The sequence below is a fragment of the Tachypleus tridentatus genome, chromosome 3 (assembly GCF_004210375.1).
Source record: "Tachypleus tridentatus isolate NWPU-2018 chromosome 3, ASM421037v1, whole genome shotgun sequence".
NCBI classification, from domain to species: domain Eukaryota; kingdom Metazoa; phylum Arthropoda; class Merostomata; order Xiphosura; family Limulidae; genus Tachypleus; species Tachypleus tridentatus.
The window spans coordinates 87094115-87114096 of NC_134827.1; the positions used below are offsets into that span (position 1 = coordinate 87094115).

Below are 19982 nucleotides of genomic sequence, written 5' to 3' on the forward strand. Positions count from 1 at the left end.
TATATATTTTTAGGTACCACTGGTCACCACAATTGTTAAAATGATAAAACTCTAATAGTAAAAATTCCTCTTTCAAGAAAACGGTTTGTTTGAAGTTAATTACAAAGGCTACACAGGGGGCTATCTGTGCTCTACCCATAACGGACATCGAAACCAGATTTCGAGTGTTGTAAGTCCGCAGTCATACCGCTGTGGCACTGGAGGTCCGTTAAAACTGTAACAAAAATTTTGATAGTTTAACGGAAATTCTGGAACCATCCAAAACCTGCTGGTATTATAACATCACAAATAGATTTAGCTCCTATAAAAATGACATAGCGTAGAGCCTGGCTTTAATTAACATAAGCACTGTTTAATCCAGACTTTTCATGGAGAGGGAGAATAAATTCAAGTTCAACAAAATGGGAAATACTGTACTTCGGGGGGAGGGGGTGTATTGTGCTTAGGGTGAATTACACCTGTACACCCTCTGAATTCAACATTGGCCACAACTTATGTGTACGTATAGAACAGCGAAAGTACTTATCTTTATGTATGTATATATATGTGGCCTGTTTGACATGTCGCTTCGCAGTTTAGCTTTTTCTTCTCTGTGACCTTTTATTAAATAAACTCTGCAGTTTTTCTACCCTGTTTCTTATTTCGTATTCCTGCACATGCTGTACGTATTCTTAACTCCTTTGCTTCACGACAGATGGCGAGTGTATGGTCGAAGAAGTCACAAGGAGTTTTGGACTTTTGACAACACTTGAATGTTTTCACAGTGATTTTTCCAAGCGTGTAACTCTCCCTGTTGAATAAATATATAGCATAACATTATATTATATTCACTAGCCAAATTAGTTTGGAAAAATCAAGACACGGGTTATACCCATGTAGAAATCACGTGCTGCATGGTTATTTAAGGAAATAACCTCCAAAAAAATGGAATGGGTGATATTGACATTTGGTAAATAACATATTAACCTCCTTTGGGGAAGGGTTAAAGCGTTATCTTTGTCAAAACTCCTAAACGAAGTTAAAATAATTATTTTAAAAATATGCAAGTTCATAAAGGAATGTTGTTTTTTTGTAATTAAGCACAAAACTACACAATGGGCTATCTGCGCTCTGCTCACCACGGGTATCAAAACCTGGATTATAGCATTGTAAGTCCGCAGACTTACCGCTCTGCCGCAAGAGGGCTACAAAGGAATGACAAAAGTGTGATATTAATGAAGAGCTTTATAATAAAATTTGTAACCTGAACAAATTGTGAAGAAATATAATGTGTTTTTTGTTTTTTTTAATAATTATTCTGTTTTCGTTCTATGCGAAATCTCACGGGTTTTGTTTCGAAATAATCCAGACAATGTTTGTGTGACTCGTAGTCTATGCGCATGCAAGTTAAACATTTTTTGTCGTTGTATTGTAGTTTACAACAACTGTCATTAATCAGTTTACATTTCTTTAGTCTTCTTTATCTACTCTACAACCATGGGTGTCTGGAAATGCATTTATGGGCTCTATGTCAAGTAGCCCTTTGACCCCTAACCGTCTTGGATCAGGAGATCCTAGCCCCACGTGTGGAAAAGTACCTAACAGAACCCCTACTCCCGGGATCTCAGATCCTGCACCTGATATGGAAGGTCCGCTCAATCTAACTAAACCCAAGACATCAGGTAGCAAAAGTAACAGGTTCGTAGCTTTTGTGTTTTTTGTTTTTAGAAGTACTTCTTTTGCAAAACGAAACTTCGATCTATAGCTCTATTATTTTTATTTATTAAGAAATTATGATAAAAATTTTATAATAGCAGGGGACTTTGACATAAAATCGTACCTATTAGTAGAGATTTCACTCGTGAAAAAAAAAATCAGTTCACGTTTCAGTTGGGGAATGTTGTGAGGCTTGCAGAGAAAGGTGCCGCCATCTGTCGTAAGAACTAACCGCTACGTTTCTCTGGTTATTGAATATCAAATGGATCAGATATTTTTTATTTATTTTAATCGATTAAAAAATATAATATAATTTGTGCACCAAATTATTGTATTAATTTAAACTTGTATTTATAAGTACTATCAAATATATACTGTAACGTAACAATAAATTTACCCCACACGAATAAAATAACTAAAAGACTGAAAAATGTTAAAACCCTTTTTACATGATATACACACATTGTGGAAAGAATTTTAATCAACACAGTTTCGAAAAAATATATGTATATTACATATGCAAATAACACAAATATTTTACGCTACAGTTTTTTTAATCCTTTTTATGCTGTTTTCATTCTGTGGATTAGTTTTAACCGTATAAAGTAATACACAGGTGATACGAGTAAATATAGTTTTATATACATTATCTGGGCAGTGTATTTGTTTCTTTTGTATTTCTTATATCATTACACGTTGGTTTGCAAAAACGTGAAATCATGCAAATTAATAATACTAAATCTTACACTGTAAACAAGTAACAAACTTAACACACAAACCTAAACAAACAGGCACGTAGAGACAAATTGTAAACAATATTCATGTAATATGATCTGTGTAATTAATTGTCTAATTGTCTAACTATTATAATAATACTAAATGTTTTGGCCTAGATCAAAATACTAATTCCAAATACATTTCATTTCCATTAGTGCCAGCTGTAGTCCGACTCCCCAGGTTAAGGAAACGAGAACGCCTCCAGTATCTTCTCCAATGTCTTCTGTACCTTTCTCCAGAGCACCAGAAGGGATAGCGGTAAGACTTAAATGTTCTTAATCAGTAGTTTCTTGGACCGGGCACAGCGTACTGTCTAACGTACCCGACTGTGTATCAAAAGGCCTAAAAAAAGGTTTGGACCGCAATACTAATAAAAATACTTTGCGCCTTCATCTATGATTGTATTATAAGTGTGACACTCAATCTAATAATCTCTTTAGATTAGCAGTCATTATCCTTGTGGCGGTGGGTCTCTGGTCAGTAGTTCAAAATTACAGAAGGCTATACCTGAACCAAAATAATTACTAATATTGGTGTTTATTCCAGGTGTCGCATAAGGTACCAGTTACGTTGTAACTACCAAATACATCTAGTTTTTTTAAAGCACATTCAGGATTTTTTAATAATAGCTATTTTCTAAAATTGGAAAATATTAACATTTTTAAAATCAGTGAGTTAAAAGCCAGTTCCCTCATTCTAATTCCACGGCAAGTATGTAATCAACTCAAGAGAAACGTTACTATAGGATATCCAAATATTCTTATATATATATATATATAACAGCATCAACATTAATTGTGTTCATAATAAGTTTAACGACACCTTTTCAAAGCGCTTCAAATAAGGATTTTTGTATTATTATCTTAATTTGATATTTTGAACCTGTTTTCCTAACATTGTGAATAATAGATTAAGCATAGGCTAAACAGCTCGCCATGGCCAGATGGGTTAAGGCGTTCGACTCGTAATCTGAGGTTCGCGGGTTCGAATCCTCGTCGCACCAAACATGGTCGCCCTTCCAGCCCTGGGGGCGTTATAATGTTACGATCAATCCCACTATTCGTTGGTAAAAGAGTAGTCCAAGAGTTGGCGGTGGGTGGTAATGACTAGCTGCCTTCTCTCTAGTCTTACACTGCTAAATTAGGGACGACTAGCGCAGATAGCCCTCATGTAGCTTTGCGCGAAATTCTAAAAAACAAACAAACATAGATTTAACATTTTAACAACATGTTTAGTAAAAGTAGTCCATTTTGCAATGCTTGATTGGTTTGTTTCTCTGCGTGACTAGAGAGCTCTAAGCAGATTGTGTAGTAATATTAATGTCAGTAAGAACAAAGCCAATTTATTTACCTCTCTAAACAGCACAAGTCTTAATATATTAAAAAAAACGACTTAACGTCAACAAGATTAATGTAATTAACAGTAAAACCCATTTCTTCTCTCAAAACAGCACCAATTTCAGTACTTTACCATCAACATTAAAATTGTTTACTTTCCTAAATATCGCCAGTATGGATAAATTATATCCATTTCGCAATCACCAGAATTAATGTAAGTAAAAACAAAACTTTATTTGTTTGCTTATCTTCAAACTCCATCCGGGTTCTTAGTTTTTAAAAGAGACTTACTTCCTCATGGAAGGATCAAACTCTAAGTTTCGTTTCCGCGTATTTCAGGCATCAATAGTTGTCTTCAACTTGATTTTATAAAGATGCTGTGATCCATGACTTTAAGTTTTGGGCAATATATACAAAAGCATAATTCATTTAATAAACAGTTTGCCAACTTAAACGATAGTTTAAGCTACATCCAACCATTATTTAAAAAAGAAACTTTCTCCATAACATTGTTTGTCTTGAATTTTGCGCAAAGCTACACGAGAGTCATCTGCACTAGCCGTCCCTAATTTAGCAGTGTAAGACTGGAGCAGTGGTTCTTAACCTTTTTCAGTGTTTGCACCCCTTTCAAATCAGTAATCATTTCTCGCACCCCCTTGAAACTTAAATATAAAAAAAGCTAAAAATACAAAGTTGATGTAATCAAAATTTTTTTTTTAAATCTTCATACATACAGCATTCATGGGCATCCTCGCACCCCTTGGGAATCATCTTCGCACCCCCTAGGGGTGCGGGCATCCCTGGTTAAGAACCCAAGAGGAAAGGCAGCTAGTTAGTCATCACCACCCACCGCCAACTCTCGGACTACTCTTTTACTAACTAAATCTTGGATAATGACATTTTGAAAACATTAGATTCAACTCACTAGAATACTGCTAAAAATATTATTGTAACATATGTTATTTTTATAATTGCAGGTTGGTCCAACGTTTCTCCCAGGAGGTAGTCTATACAGACCTTTTCCACCTCATTTCAGGAATGCTACTCATCACCCCTTCACGGGACTTGTTGGACATCCAAGTAGGTTTACTTATCTGTGTACATACCGATAAGTTTTAAACTTTTGCGCAATATCAGATAACTTATCAGGTGTGTTTTTTACTTCTTTTTCAACAGACCCGCAAATAAAATGTTTTATAATTCTTGTCATTATTATGAACTTTCAATGATTCATTCATACAATTTTCGGACTTTTGATTTCTCAGTAACAAATCCATGTTGTGAAATATTTAAAATCACCTATCCTTGGGTCTCGCCTTAGACGTCCAAGATTTAGAAACGGAGGGACTACGGTTGTCAACTAGCAGATGCCAGCAAAATAATTTGCGGTTAAATTATTATTTTTAACTAACTTTTAGTTCCAAATAAATATTACTCAAGACTAGCAGAGGACCGCAAAATAGTTGCGGTCAAATTAGTATTATTTATTGCAACAGTACTTCTTTAAATACTGGATTTGTAGATTGGTACAAAAGAATTGTAATTGCAGACGCCGAAACCTAAACCTCTACTTGTGTTAGGCCTAATACTGAGTGAGCTTTTATTAAGTACGGTCTATATTTGATGAAGAGATAAATTAACAGTTACTTATGTACGTTTTATCAGTAAATAAACTTATAATGTTATTGTACTACCTAACGTTGAATATTTTTAATCATGTTTAAAAAGCTTTAAATATCTTGTACAAAATGTCTACTAAATTTGTGTTTGTAGTAAGCCCAAAGCTACACAATGGACTATCTGTGCTCTGCTCACCACGGGTATCGAAACCCGTTGTAAGTCCACAGACATACCGCTATGCCACTGAAGGATTTTACTAAAGCATATTTACATCCTACTTTTGTTTACATTTTTTTTTTAAATGAAGTAAGCGCACGTACGCTTGTAATTAATAGGATGTGCGCGAACTTCCAGGACAGGCAAAAACTGAGTATTGTTGTAATAAATAGCAAAAATAAATAGTAAAAATAATACTAATAATAAATACATTTTTACTATTGCCAATAACACGTTTAGTGTCATAATAACAGTGCTTTTCTTAGTGACAAGTTCCTTCATTGTTTGTTTATTTGTTGTGTTTTAATACAAAGTTTCACAATGAGTGAATGCTTTCTGGCTACCACGAGCAATCGAACCTATGATTTGAGTGTTGCAAATCCGTAAACTTACTGCTGACCGGCGAGGTACGTCAAGTTCTGTAATAAACAGGTGTGTGGTGTAACGGAGATTTATTGACAACTTAATGCGTTTAGTGAGTCTAAAGTTACGTAAGTTCATGTAGTAAGGCTACTCATTTATTTGCAAGTATTGAAAATAATTACACAAATAATTTTTTTCACAATATGATAAGATGATCAGAACTTTTGCGAACTATTTCAGGCAATTATCTATGAAATAAATGATCTTGATATGGCAAGTAATAATCAATGTATATGCAGTATCTCGTGTTTCTGTAGTGGCATAAGTTAAGTAGGAACTCTCAATAGCCGCGGCATTTGAAATTCTTTGAGGCAAACTTTGAGTAAATTAATCTACGATACCCCCCACCCCACCACTTATGATCTTCCTCATATCATCTTTTATCACTGCATCAGGTTTGATGTTGATTGATCAAGAAATGTGAAAAAGTATAAAGAAGATATACACATATGTTTTGATGTATATTTATATAATTAGATTGGGTCAATTCCCCTCATGACCTTTCTCATGTCAGCCTGCATCACTGTGTTCAAGTTGTGCTGATTCGGTATTTTTTTCCGGAACTAGACCTGAAATTAGATGAGAGGTCACACACGATGAGGACCTAACCCTTCCCTACCTTCTGTGGAAAGAATTAGGTTACAAAATTTTTATTGGCATTGAGAAATGACGTCACAAATATTAAACCTGAGTACTTTCGTCATATATCTTTATAAGCCTACTATTATAGGGGCTGAAAGGTGTGAACAAACTTAACTTTATATATTAGATATTTTTGTGCACCAGCAATACCTGATTCAATGTTATTCAATTTCTACCAACCTACCCTCAAATAGACATTATTTTAGGCGTAATTAAAGTAAACTAATCTATGAAACTTTGGATGTGATCAAATACATCAGTCGAAAGGGTTTGATCTCTTGAGTCCAAGATTGTAATTAGATCTCTAATCGATCAAGAGGTTACGGAGCTATGAGTTGAAAATTTGTACTTAAAAAAACACACAAACACTCAGAACCGTTCTATAAGCCGCTATGCCGAGGCTTAAAATTGAATATCAGTAGTGGTTTGAATGAGTCATGAAAATCTTACACTGACAGTATTTATTAAGACATTCCCTTTATTTTGGCCTCCCAGTATAGAAACAATAAGTTTACGGACTTATAACTCTAAAAACCGGGGTTTGATACCCGTGGTAAGCAGAGCACAGATAGTCTATTATGCATCTGTGAGCGTAACAACAAACAAACCTTGTAAATAATAATACATCACAAAACCCTCTTCGATACAACAAACATGTTAACCGAGACGCCATTTGTATTTCCAAATTTGATGTACAACTGTTACGGTGTGAACTACATTAAACTGATGAAGTGTAATCTTTCTCACTTTATAAAAGTCATTTACTAATCGAAATTAGGATAAGGATTAAATCTTAAGTTCCTTACATCCTACATTCTCCAGGTGCACAACAGGCTGCAGCGATCCACGGAACTGAGAAAATGTCTACCTCAGGATTAGCAGTTGGACATAACAATCCAGGTTTGGGAATGGGACCCGGGGAGACACACTTTCCTATGCATATGTACATGACACAACCTGCTGACTCTGGATGTTCAAGGAGAGAAGCTACGGAGGCAAGCACCAGCGACGTCGACAAGAAAGGCGAGATGGTTATTACTTGTCAGAGTAAGAATCCTTTTGGATCTTTGTGATCCATTGACGGATGAAAATTTTAAGGTTCCATAATAAAATACCACTGTCGTTTTTTTTTTTAAAAAAAAGATCGTATGTATGAAATATACAATTTAATTAAGTATAAAACACGTCACGTTGACCGCGGAATATTTCCTATTATACAAAGGATGCACGCAAGAAACATGTTAAGATAACAGTTATGTTTTTGCTCATATAATTTATTTGTTACAGAATTTCGCGTAAAAGGATTGTTGTTGTTAAACGTAAAGCTACACAAAGACTATACGCGCGTAACCTTCAGTTAACTTGAACTGCTGAGTTAGAGGCAAGGCATCTAGTCACCTGGACCCGCTGCCAACTTTTGTGTTATTTTTGACTGGTCGAATAATAGGAGTTGGATGGTCGCTTTATAGTGCACATATGTGCCTCAAAACGCGGAGCACATTTTTGTGGAAATGGATCGTGAACCATAAATTCTTTGTTTCACACTCATGCTGTGTTAACTAAGATAAACTATTTTTTAAATATTTGAAATTTATATGCGAAATCTGTGTGTTTGTGTTTTTCTTATATCAAAGCCACATCGGGCTATCTGCTCAGCCCACCGAGGGGAATCGAACCCCTGATTTTCGCGTTGTAAATCCGGAGACATACCGCTATACTAGCGGGGGGCATATGCGAAATCTATCCAGAATTTTCTTATAAGAAACTTAAGCAATTTAGATATTTTATATAAATTACGCATAAGTAACTAGAAATTCATTCATGTACTGGGAACTTTATATTGATTTTGTAAGTTTTGATTTTACTTTATTATGTGTTTAAATATACATTAACTCTTTGTTGATGGATATGATATTTGAAACTAAATGTATATAGTTTACACTCTTCTTAAAATGTCTTTGCGATTAAATTTGGGTGTCAATCCCACCGGTGCCCAGCATAGACACTCGACTCGTAATCCGAGGGTTATGGGTTCGATTCCTCGTCACATCAAACATGCCTTTTCAGGCGTAGGGACGTTATAATATGACAATCAATCCCACTATTCGTTGGTAAAAGAGTGGCCCAAGAGTTGGCAGTGGGTGGTGATGACTAGCTGCCTTCCCTCTAGCCTTACACTGCTAAATTAGGGACGGCTAGCGCAGATAGCCCTCGTGTAGCTTTGCGTGAAATTCGAAACAAACCAATCAATCCCACCGATGGTCACAGATAAAAAACGACCTTATGATAAAATATCAACTAGATAATACATTTAACACACATTCTGATCAAGATATGAATACATATTTCTACAACAAAGTCACAAATTATATACTAAACAATAAAGAACAATTTGAACCAATTTTCCAAACAAGTATATCTGAGACAAACACAAGACACATAAAAAACTACGAAGACACGATCCCAACGAAAGAAATATCTGTACATGAACTTCTTGAAGCAATGAAAAACACACAAAAAAACAAATATTGGGGTGAAAATGAGATACAAGCCATCCTCCTAAAAAAAGGGCACTCCGAAATTGTTTGACCATCTAAAAGCACTTTTTAACTTATCTCTATCCTCAGAACACATACCAGTTTCTTAAAAGCATGCTAATATATTAATGTTCCATAAGGAAGGAAAGCCAGCAAATAAACCTAATAGCTACTGACCAATCAGCCTGACCAGTTGTGTAGGCAAAATTCTTGAGTTAATAGTCAGTCACAGACTCTCCACATTCTTGGAGATAACATGAAAGTTACCAGAAGAACAAAATGGATTCAGAAAATTTAGACAAACAACTGACCACTTAGTCAGACTAACTGAAGAAGTGAAAGGTAGCTTTAACAAAAAAACAATGTACTGTCTCCTGCTTTCTTGACATTAAGAAAGCATATGACACTGTATGGCACAATAGTATACGATTCCATATAAATGAAATGGGACTACCATGTGGAATTATTCGCTGGTTATCTAACTTTTTGGAAAATAGAAAATGTAGAGAGAACCTTTTCTGAGTACTTTACTCCAGAAGCTGGCGTTCCTCAGGGAGGAGTGGTTAGCCCTATACTCTTCATCATGTATGTAAACAATTTGCCATTGAAGGGTCCTAAGCATGGATTCTCCTCACAGTTCGCTGATGATGTGGCAGTCTGGAAAAGTGCCACAACATCAACAACAGAAGCCACAAACATACAACCACAACTAAACAGAATAAACGAATACTGTCAAAAATACAGAATAAAAATAAATACAGCAAAAACACAACTTGTCGTCTTTACAAAGTTGATAAAATACAAAAAAAAACTACAGCCTGAAATAAAATATATATGAATGGAACACTACTTCTGCCTACCACATCAGCAAAATTTCTAGGTCTAACCTATGACATAAAATTAACATGGATTAACTATATAAATGAAATTAAAGTCTGGCGAAGAACCAACTATGTTAGGAGTCTAACTGGCAAGAATAGTGGAACATCAACAGACAACATACTAATAATTTATAAAACATACGTTAGACCAGTAATCGATTATGCAACTCCAGCATGGATAACTGTAAGTGACAAAACAATTAAAACCAAACTACAAACAATCAAAAACACACTCCTCACAACAGCATATAGAGTTCCCAGAGCAACATCATCTCAATTTATACATAAATATTCAAACATACTCTTACATAGTACAATAACGAATTTTGATAAAAACTAGATGAAAAATGAATTACTATGCGAACTCGACAGGTACCTCATACATGATGAAGCTAGTCCTAAACACTTCTACCCGATCAACATATATTTTAAACATAAAAATATATAAATGAAAAAAATATAATAATAAAAATATAAATAAAAAGTAATATCTATATATGTATACCAGTACATGGACATTGCCCTGAAAAGTGTCGGAGTAATTCAGCCCACTCTGACCCAGAAAGCAGTAACTAACACCAACCAACACTGTATGACCATATAAGTAAAGGAAGGAGGAAGAGGTCAAAGAGCACCTGACTCTCCAGGGTACATATGATACCCAAACCCGAGAGAGAAAGAGACGGACACAGAGTATATAACCCATTATGAAGCTTCGCGCTAAAACAAGCATACAGAATTACTCCTTTTCATAAATAAAATATTTTTGTGTCTTTATAATAAACCATCTTATTTTGATCAATCATAATCTCTCCAACTAATGATGGAATGTCATTAAGATGCTTCATAATGCTGAGCAAAAAAGGATCTACGAGTTACTGATTTTTTATTTCCTCACGTTTTGGCTTGCTTGTGCTCAGGACGCTTGACTCGCAATTTGAGGGTCGCGGGTTTGAATTCCCATCCGAACAAATATACTGAGCCACGGGGGTGTTATTCGTTAATAAAAGAACAGTCCAAGAGTTGGCGGTGGGTGGTGATGACTCGCTGCTTTCCTTTAGTATTTCATTGTTCAATTAAGGACAACTGGCGCAGACAAACCTCGTGTAGTTTTTATGCAAAATTAAAAAAAAAAAAAACTACAAAAACTAATCTGTATTTATTCTCCAATGTTTACGTTTAGAAGAATGAAAACGTGAATTTTCTACAATGTACGATATGAATGATGTAAATAAATGTTCGCTAATCTCAGTAATAGAAAAGATTGTTGTTATTTCTTGTTAAAATAACTGGGATATTTTTTACAGGTAAACTTCTAGGTGCCAAAATAATCCGCCAGGCAAAGAAGGACACTGACGGAAAACCACATATCAAAAGACCAATGAATGCTTTCATGGTGTGGGCTAAAGACGAAAGAAGGAAAATATTAAAAGCTTGCCCTGATATGCATAACTCCAACATTTCAAAAATATTAGGTAAGATAAATATTTACAATTTAGCACTAAAATTATACCGATAGGGTAATTACATTATTTTCGTTATTTCGTAAGAAAGTAAGGTAAGGTAAGGTAGTAAGACACTAAGCCTATAACTGCACGTATTTGTGCGTGCGCGTACTAAACAGTTCTATTGATTGTCATTTGCCAAATAAACTGAAAAGCTGATTTTAAACAATTGCATTGTGGTAATTATTTAACTGTTATGTTTGAAACAACACATTTAAGTACTCTTATAAGTTAAAGGTTAATAAGTACCATACTTAATAACGCAGAATCTGTCGCAAGTTTGATACGTGAGTTTTGTTATTGATACAGTAAATATAACTATACAGTGTAATGTTACCTCACCACAAAACGTCTGACAGTCGGTCAGAAAAGAAAGTTTCCTACAATTTTATAACATTGTATGACCAAAACTATAGGTCTCTATTTAAAACCCACTTAGCATTATTTCAAAAAGAAAATTGCACGTTGAGAGTTGGTATCTGGACTGCATGTACGAAACCATTAAATCGTTGCTATCCGTTTATTACAATAATCGAACCCTAGTTCCACAAATAATCGTGTACCTTCCTCGTGTCCTGTCACTTTGTTTGTGTGGTATTCTATCAAGATAAGATACATCTGTTTAAAATTGACAAGATGTTTTAAATGTATCAAGTTGCAAAATACTGAGAGAGAGAAGAAAAACGGCAGACATCTGCTCATTATTCATTCATATTTTCCCCTTCAAGTTTTGATTAGTTATTTCACATAACTTCGATATTGAAAGGCAGTTAATAGGTGCAAGACGTGTTATTTCTAATTACGAAAAGGTGGCATTAGTAGTAGGTTTTTTTTCTAGTGTTCTCGCACATGCACACGTTACGTTAAAATGAGATGTCACGTCTGCTTTCATATCCCTTTCTTCTAGATTGTGAAACTGATTTAAATCAGCTTGTATACTACAAAAGCAAAATAAGCATAAATGTTTATATTGAGGTTGCTTCCCTCGATAAAATACGTCACTATGCGTCTTATTCACCCTGTTTTCTAAACCACACCTTTTTCTTTTCTTTTTTTTTCTAATTTCAGTCTAAAATTCAGCTGGACATTTGTAATCATTCGACCGTAAGACGTTCAATAATGCACATTTGCAATAACTCAAATATAACATATTAATGTACTATGTAAAAATATTAACTACTCATGCGTTTGATGCTAGAACTTATATTTTTAAATGAAAATCTATTTTTTACACAAAATACATCACATATAGCACGCAAATACGTGTATTATGTGAACACGCACTTTTCTTAGAAATATACCAAAAATCACGATTTGATTAAAAAAACAACAGATATCACGACGAATATTTTTCTTGTTCACTTGTGTTTTTGCACTTTAAGCAAGTGTATAAATTCCTGTTATTTTTGCTTGATAGGTTATATGAACATAATTTACTCGTATAATTATCTAGTTTATACTCTTGCTGATGGAAATGTTTTTTTTTTTTGGTTTTTTTTGTAGTACATGTCTTGTTATTAGCAACTGTAATAACCATTTTTGTATGTTTTGTTTTGTTATTAGCCACTGTATCCCACGGGCTATTGAAATTACTAGCTCGGCACTGTTTTATAAACTTTCACATTTGTTTAAATGTCTTTTCATAGACATTAAAGTTTTTTTTCTTTCACACAGTAAGTTTTGATGTTAACATTACAAACTCCAACCATTCCATCAATGTGCAAAGTAGATATTTTCCATCTAATATTTGTATTAGGATTGTGTGTGCAACCAGTAAGAAACGGCCAAAAAATAAAAAATAAACTTTGAAATACCAAGTTACGAAATAGTTTTTTTTTTCCTTCAAGTTAGCCTATAGCTATACATTTGCTTTTTAGAGGATGTTCATTTCATGTTCAAATTAGCACATAACTGTGCCTTCCTCGGTGGTACAGCGGTAAGTCTATGGATTTACAATGCTAAAATTAGGGGTTCAATTCCCTTCGATGGACTTTGCAAATAAACCGATGTGGCTTTGCTATAATAAAACACACAACTTTATTTACTTTATATCCCTCATTTAGAGTACAAATTAGCAGACAGCTCTATATATGCATTATATTTGTTAGATGCTCAATTAAAGTGTAAACTAGTACTCAACTTTATACATACTATGTATAACATTTAAACAATACTAACTGGACTACCCGTACCCTGGACGGAAGTTACGTAAATTCATGATTAATGAAAGGTTGTCTTACGACATGAAAAGTTGTTTCCTTTGTACATAATGTAAAAAACTTCAAAACACCTTAAACTTGTATGTATCACCTCATGTACCAAACAAACCTTCATGCCAAATTTTAACTTTGGTGAAGATCCATCAACAAGGGGGCCGGCATGGCCAAACGTGTTAAGGTGTGCGACTCGTAATCCGAGGGTCGCGGGTTCGAATCCCAGTCGCACCAAACATACTTGCCCTTTCAGCCGTGGGTGCATTAAAATGTGACGGTCAATCCCACTATTCGTTGGTAAAAGAGTAGCCCAAGAGTTGGCGGTGGGTGGTGATGACTAGTTGCCTTCCCTCTAGTCTTACACTGCTAAATTAGGGACGGCTAGCACAGATAGCCCTCGAGTAGCTCTGTGCGAAATTCCAAAACAAACAAACAAACAACCATCAAAAGGGACGAAGTAATGGTAAAAAAATACCGCAAAAACTTATAAAAACCGCAAAATTGAAAATTTGTGTGTATTTCTCCTTGGGCCTAATGAACCTCCATACCAATTTTGATGAAGGCGCATCCGCAACCTGTGAAGTATTTACATGGACATACAACACACAGTACTATTATATTCATATAGATAACGCCAGTGCATTGGATTCGCGTGTGACGTATTCATGACGTAATATCTAAACCCTGAGTTATCCGTGACTGGAAGCGGAGGCGAAACAGGAAAATCGTGAACCATATTGAAAATCTACGTGCATACAGGATAAACGGATCGCGAAGTTGGGGTTGCACATCGCATAATAAGTTTCCCAGTAACATATAAGCAAGAGTTCCAATGTAGTATGATGCTTAACTTTTAACGTGTTCCAATTGCAGGTGCTCGATGGAAGGCCATGTCTAATTCAGAAAAACAACCGTATTACGAGGAACAATCCCGTCTCAGCAAGTTGCACATGGAGAAACATCCAGATTACCGTTATAAACCTCGCCCAAAAAGAACATGTATTGTGGATGGCAAAAAACTTCGTATTTCCGAATACAAGCAACTGATGCGATATCGAAGAAACGAGATGAGGAACTTGTGGTAAGTATTCTACCACTGAGCAGGGAATTCGTGCACCCTACGTAATTTTTTTTTAACTATAACATTTGTTTACAAGCATTTTTATCGAAGGATCTAGTGGAATTTGTGTTATTTTGTCGGCGTTCAAATTATATTCTATAAATAACTATTTTGTAATACTTAACACAAGTCGTAGTTAATGTAATCTTCAATTTGATTCAAACTTACATTAGTAGCAATGTACCGATACGTAAGATGAAGAAATTATATGGAGCTTAACTTTTAGGAATAATGTGATAAAAACCTCGCCTGAGTGTTCTTGAACCAACTAAATTAAAATGTTGCCTTCTTAGTTTTCTTTCTTTCGTATGGGCAGGTCTAAGTTTAATTTCTGCGTCCGTCCAAGGATAGGTTAAATTAAGAAAACGTGTGACGTCTTTGTCCCTCGGTGGACAAAGCAGATAACCTAATGTGGCTTAGCGATAAGAAACACACGTCTTCGCCGTTTCTCCAAGTAAAATGAAGTCACACAACAAGTGTGGCCAAAACAACCTGCAGGGAACACACTGAATAGCGATTTTCCACTTCCCGTACCTCGAATTGTGTTAAGCCATGCTATAACATATTTTCAGTAGATCTGGGTAGTTATTTTACATACCAAATTTCTATTAATAAACACACGAGATATAAAATTTCAAATTTTGATTGATTTTTTTCTTTTTTTCCCTCTTTACACCGAAAGTACGAAAACCTTGATATTAAAACATACGTAACGTTTATAGTTGTTGTTTTTTTAATTTCGTACGTTAATAGATCTTTACAACCTACAATTAAGTGTCAGATTTGGTCTAAATAAAAATCACCTGTACACAGTTATTCGAAAAACAATCACATGAGCTATCGATCTAAGACGTTTACTGCAGTTTCATACAAGAATGAAAGTTGGCTTTTTTTGTCATTCGGATTAAAGGCGGGCGAGTTAAAAGAGCAAAACATTTGAACTGTTTTTTTTTTGTTAACTGTGTTAAGTTATTGTTAAAAAGGATGTACAGATATATAATTATTGGTTAATCCAACGAACCTAAATCATTAGATTTTTGCTAAGTTTTCAAAAGAATCATGTTTATTCACTGCAACTTTTAAACACGAATTTGCTAAATGTTACGTTCTTCTAATCAAAGAGCGTTTAGCGTCACACGATATTAGTTTAAGCAACTGGCATCGTGATAATGCTCGATACACCTGTACGGGGTTAATCTATATTGCATGACGTTACTATAAAGGAAGTTATCAACATTGTTTTAGAGAAAAAACTAGCACCTATGTTTTAAAGAATCTGGTTGGTTCTATATAGTATAGGTTTGTTACGAATAATAGGGTTGCTATCCTACAGTTAATGTTAATTACTATAGAATGCCACTTTCTTACTTGCTGTAGTTGGTATGTATTGACAAAAAGTCATATCTAATCAAACACCTTCGGCGTGAAAAGGTGCTCAAAAATGGATTGAGCATACAACTTAAAAGGAAGAAAATCAAATATGGAAACCAAACTGATAGTTATACTTATAGCATTGACAAGAATTTTGCAACAAATATTCATTCATTAGTTAGCTAGGCCTCGTTTGTTTTTTTTTTTTTAACTGGGCATGATGGTGGGTAAAACAAAATACACTACCAGTTTGGCCACCAATTTTGATTTCACACCCTCAACCATTTTCTGAACATTTTATTTCACATCTTCAGCACTTTTGAATAAATGCAAAGGAGCCGTATATAACGGTAAACTGTCAAATTCGTATTGAGTAATAGAGAACCGATGACAATATAGTACTTTCACTGGTTCTGACAGGAACAACAGATAAAATAACGCCAAGATGATCCCACCTTTACTGGGGCATTTGGAACCATATGAAAACGTTAATCTGAATAGGGCTTGCAATAACAACTTTCAGTGTAAGGAAAAACAGTTTAAACATAAACATTTAGATTTCATTTCAGTTGTAGAGGTACGAACAGTTAAGTGTTCAAGCAATTTATCCATGTAAATACAATGTATAACTAGTTTTGACTCCACAGGTACCGTGATGGAGCTGTAGGATTACTGGAATCACCAACTCTTGTCAACCCTACAACACTGGGTTCCTTTCTAGCTACCACCTCTATTGAGACTTCAACATCTGCTGACTTGCTTCAGTCTTTCACATCAAGTAAGATATCAGTACAAGCTGGAGGCTTCACTGATGTAACCATGGCAACAGTGAGTCAATGTTCTTCCAGTTTTCCAGCTATGGTTACAAACACAGTTATTTCAAATAAAACTGGTTTCACAGCAATGGAGACATCCACATGAACTTTCATGTATTTGGCAGGAAAAAAGCGTCAATACCCAAAGGGTCACTAGTACGAAATGACTGGTATGTTTCAAGGTAAGAGACGAATGCCAGGAAACTATTTTTAAGTATAGTGCAATGATAAACTGTTACTTTTTTGTGGGCACATGAGAAAGAAAAGCTATTAAACTTTGAAATAACATTTTCCAGTCCCTCAATCTCAAAATGAAGGGATGGATTTCCATAACTGATGTGTTGCAAGGTGGAATATATATATAAATATAGTAGGAGCCTGTATTCTTGGATGTCGACTAAACATCATAGAATAACCCATGTTTCTTTATTGGGTATATTGATGTTTCATATCAGCTCTATACTCCCTGCTATCTGGACATCATTCTGTGCAGTTTTAGAGTCACCACCATGATTGGTAACTAATACTGGTTATTGTTAAAAAATGACAAAGCCTTTTATCAGTGCGTGCTCAAGATGACTTCCCTGTCTAGTCTGTGATGATAACAAGTCTTTGTACATTTAGGACAACTTTTTTGTTTTGTTTTTTTTTTCTTTATGATCTACTATTGTTAACCAAGTGGAATAGGAAATTCAAAATGGCTGCTAATTTGTTTTATCTTTTAAAAAAAAAGGTAATATTCCCTTATAATTTTTGTTATATCATTTTTAGTGCTTTGTTTTGCATTTGAACTTTTGAGTCATCAAGTTTTAAACTAATTTTTTTATTATTACAAAATAATTTTTGTATGGTTATATTTGTACTGTGCATTTTCAAAAACATTTTCCTATCGTACTGCAGTTTCAATAAGTATATGCACAAGTAGTTCATTTTAACCATGAAATCAATGTACTCTATGACGATGACTTTTAGTTTCCACTTCAGGAAACAATGAATGCCAGTATTTTAAGTGTTTCATTAAGTATTGTTCGTTCTATCATAAATAGGAAGGAAACTAGTATGAACAGCTAATCTGATTTCCAGTGGATATTTTATTGGTTATTGTTATTCTTCCTAAATCGTTAAATTTGTTACTGTCAAAGATGGTAATGGTTATGTATAGATTGCGACAAATTTCAAGAATATTTGGAATGCATTTGATTTCATTTATTGTATAGTTTATTACCAAGACTAATAACTAAATACGAAGCTAAGGATCAGAAAAATATTTTAATGTCCAGTTGGCAAAGATGGGCACAACTACGTGTCATACGATTTATGTTCCTAACCACAGTGAACGTCTCTCTTGGACTCGGTTCTTACAAGAACTACAATAGTGTATATTCACACACTAGTCTGTTGCAGTAACAGGCAGCCAACAATGCTGTGCCAACATAAGAATTATTTTAAAAGTGATCATCTTGTCTTCGTACACTGGTCACTTTTATCAAATCTGCTACGTGTTATAGCAAGGTCCAAGTTTTTTTTTTTTTTTTTCTTTCTATAACATGCTGAAATGGGTTGTAATGTTGCGATAGTGTAGACTCTTACATTTGTTCAGATGAATATTGAATTGGTACACAAATACTATAATGAGGCAAAACCAAGTGTATTCTTTAGTTAAAATATACTTAATTTATCATGAATCTCTTAATGTCGACTAAATACCGTTTTTCGTGCCATAAAACAACCAATTTTTTTCCTCCTTAATACTCCAATTTCTGCTCATTGCCAAATATACTGATTTTAACTTTTTAGTCAATATCATGTTTGACCAGACTATTAATCATGAATAGTGACTGTTTAAAGCATGGAAATCACAATTAATTGATTTACTAATGTATCTTAAGGCTTAAAATATGTATCACTTTTACTTTATGTCAGTTACTTCAAACCAACAGAAATTTGCATTATTCATAACACTAGAATAATTTAAAATTCAGTTGCAACAAAAAAATTTTTTTTCCACATTAGAAGTTCCTCTTCTCAATTCTGGATTTTATAGGGCCACATAATTTTATACAAAAAAATATGAGTTTATTTTTTAAGGTACTTAATAATTCCTTTTATTTATGAGATAAAACTTCATCTGAATACACTATTTGAACTCACTGAATGCAACAAGTTTCTTTTATTTAGCATATTACAAAAATCAAAAGAATTTTTTCACATGTTGATGAAATAACATCTTACCAAGGACATCCTTTACATAAAATATCTACCTTATGGAACAAAGGGCATTTAGTATTAAAATAACTTTACAGTTTTGTTTCTTTTAATTTCTACAAAAAGAAAGTTAACAAAGAGGCCAGTGTCTTATCCATTAACATGTCTGACAACTAAGTAAATGTTATCAATGTAAGCAGGTGTAATGTTAGGTGTGGTGACGTACATGTATGGATGGAATTTTCTTGTTAGTTAAAATAGCATGTAGGAAAAGATTAAATATGTTGAACTTTCCTAATCAACAAGTGGATCTGCCATATGATTTCTCAAACAAAAGCATGATTATGGCAGCTATTTGGGAAATATAATCCGTTGTGCCACTATTTGTGCGTGTGTAAAGTGAAGGGTAATAAATCATTTTTGTTGGAAAATGACTTCCAAGTCTAGTTTATTATAACATCTACACATAGATGGATGTTTAAACATCCAAATATGAAAATAACATTTTGTCTAGAAGAATAACAATAATACAAAGTACCCCCCTGCCTAGTAATTTAAAATGTGTCACTAACTTTAGTCACAACACTTTGAGAACAGACATATGTTGAGGAATGCCAACCCATCA

The 19982-nt window shown here is 34.3% G+C and overlaps 1 protein-coding gene and 1 long non-coding RNA gene across 23 annotated transcripts in view; one reads left to right on the top strand and one right to left on the bottom strand.

Moving 5' to 3' along the window:
- LOC143247406 (uncharacterized) overlaps positions 1 to 19788 on the top strand; it is a 298078-nt gene extending 278290 nt beyond the window's left edge. For 15 of the 18 annotated variants that reach the window (XM_076495458.1, XM_076495455.1, XM_076495456.1 and 12 more), the window contains 7 exons: positions 1454 to 1677; positions 2628 to 2730; positions 4787 to 4889; positions 7533 to 7757; positions 11436 to 11603; positions 14720 to 14927; positions 16985 to 19788. In XM_076495458.1, the coding sequence (XP_076351573.1) occupies positions 1454 to 1677; positions 2628 to 2730; positions 4787 to 4889; positions 7533 to 7757; positions 11436 to 11603; positions 14720 to 14927; positions 16985 to 17258 (1305 nt within the window). In that variant the 3' untranslated portion in view covers positions 17259 to 19788. The remainder of the gene's footprint in view (positions 1 to 1453; positions 1678 to 2627; positions 2731 to 4786; positions 4890 to 7532; positions 7758 to 11435; positions 11604 to 14719; positions 14928 to 16984) is intronic. The other 3 variants (XM_076495451.1, XM_076495463.1, XM_076495466.1) reach the window with 1 other exon arrangement.
- The window catches only part of LOC143247409 (uncharacterized), a 70003-nt gene that overhangs the window by 35492 nt on the left and 14529 nt on the right, over positions 1 to 19982 (bottom strand). The window contains exon 3 of one of the 5 annotated variants that reach the window (XR_013026555.1): positions 2681 to 2814. The exons of the other annotated variants lie outside the window; for them this stretch is intronic. This is a non-coding gene — a long non-coding RNA (uncharacterized LOC143247409). Of the gene's footprint in view, positions 1 to 2680; positions 2815 to 19982 lie in introns of those variants that run through there. 5 annotated transcript variants of the gene reach the window in all.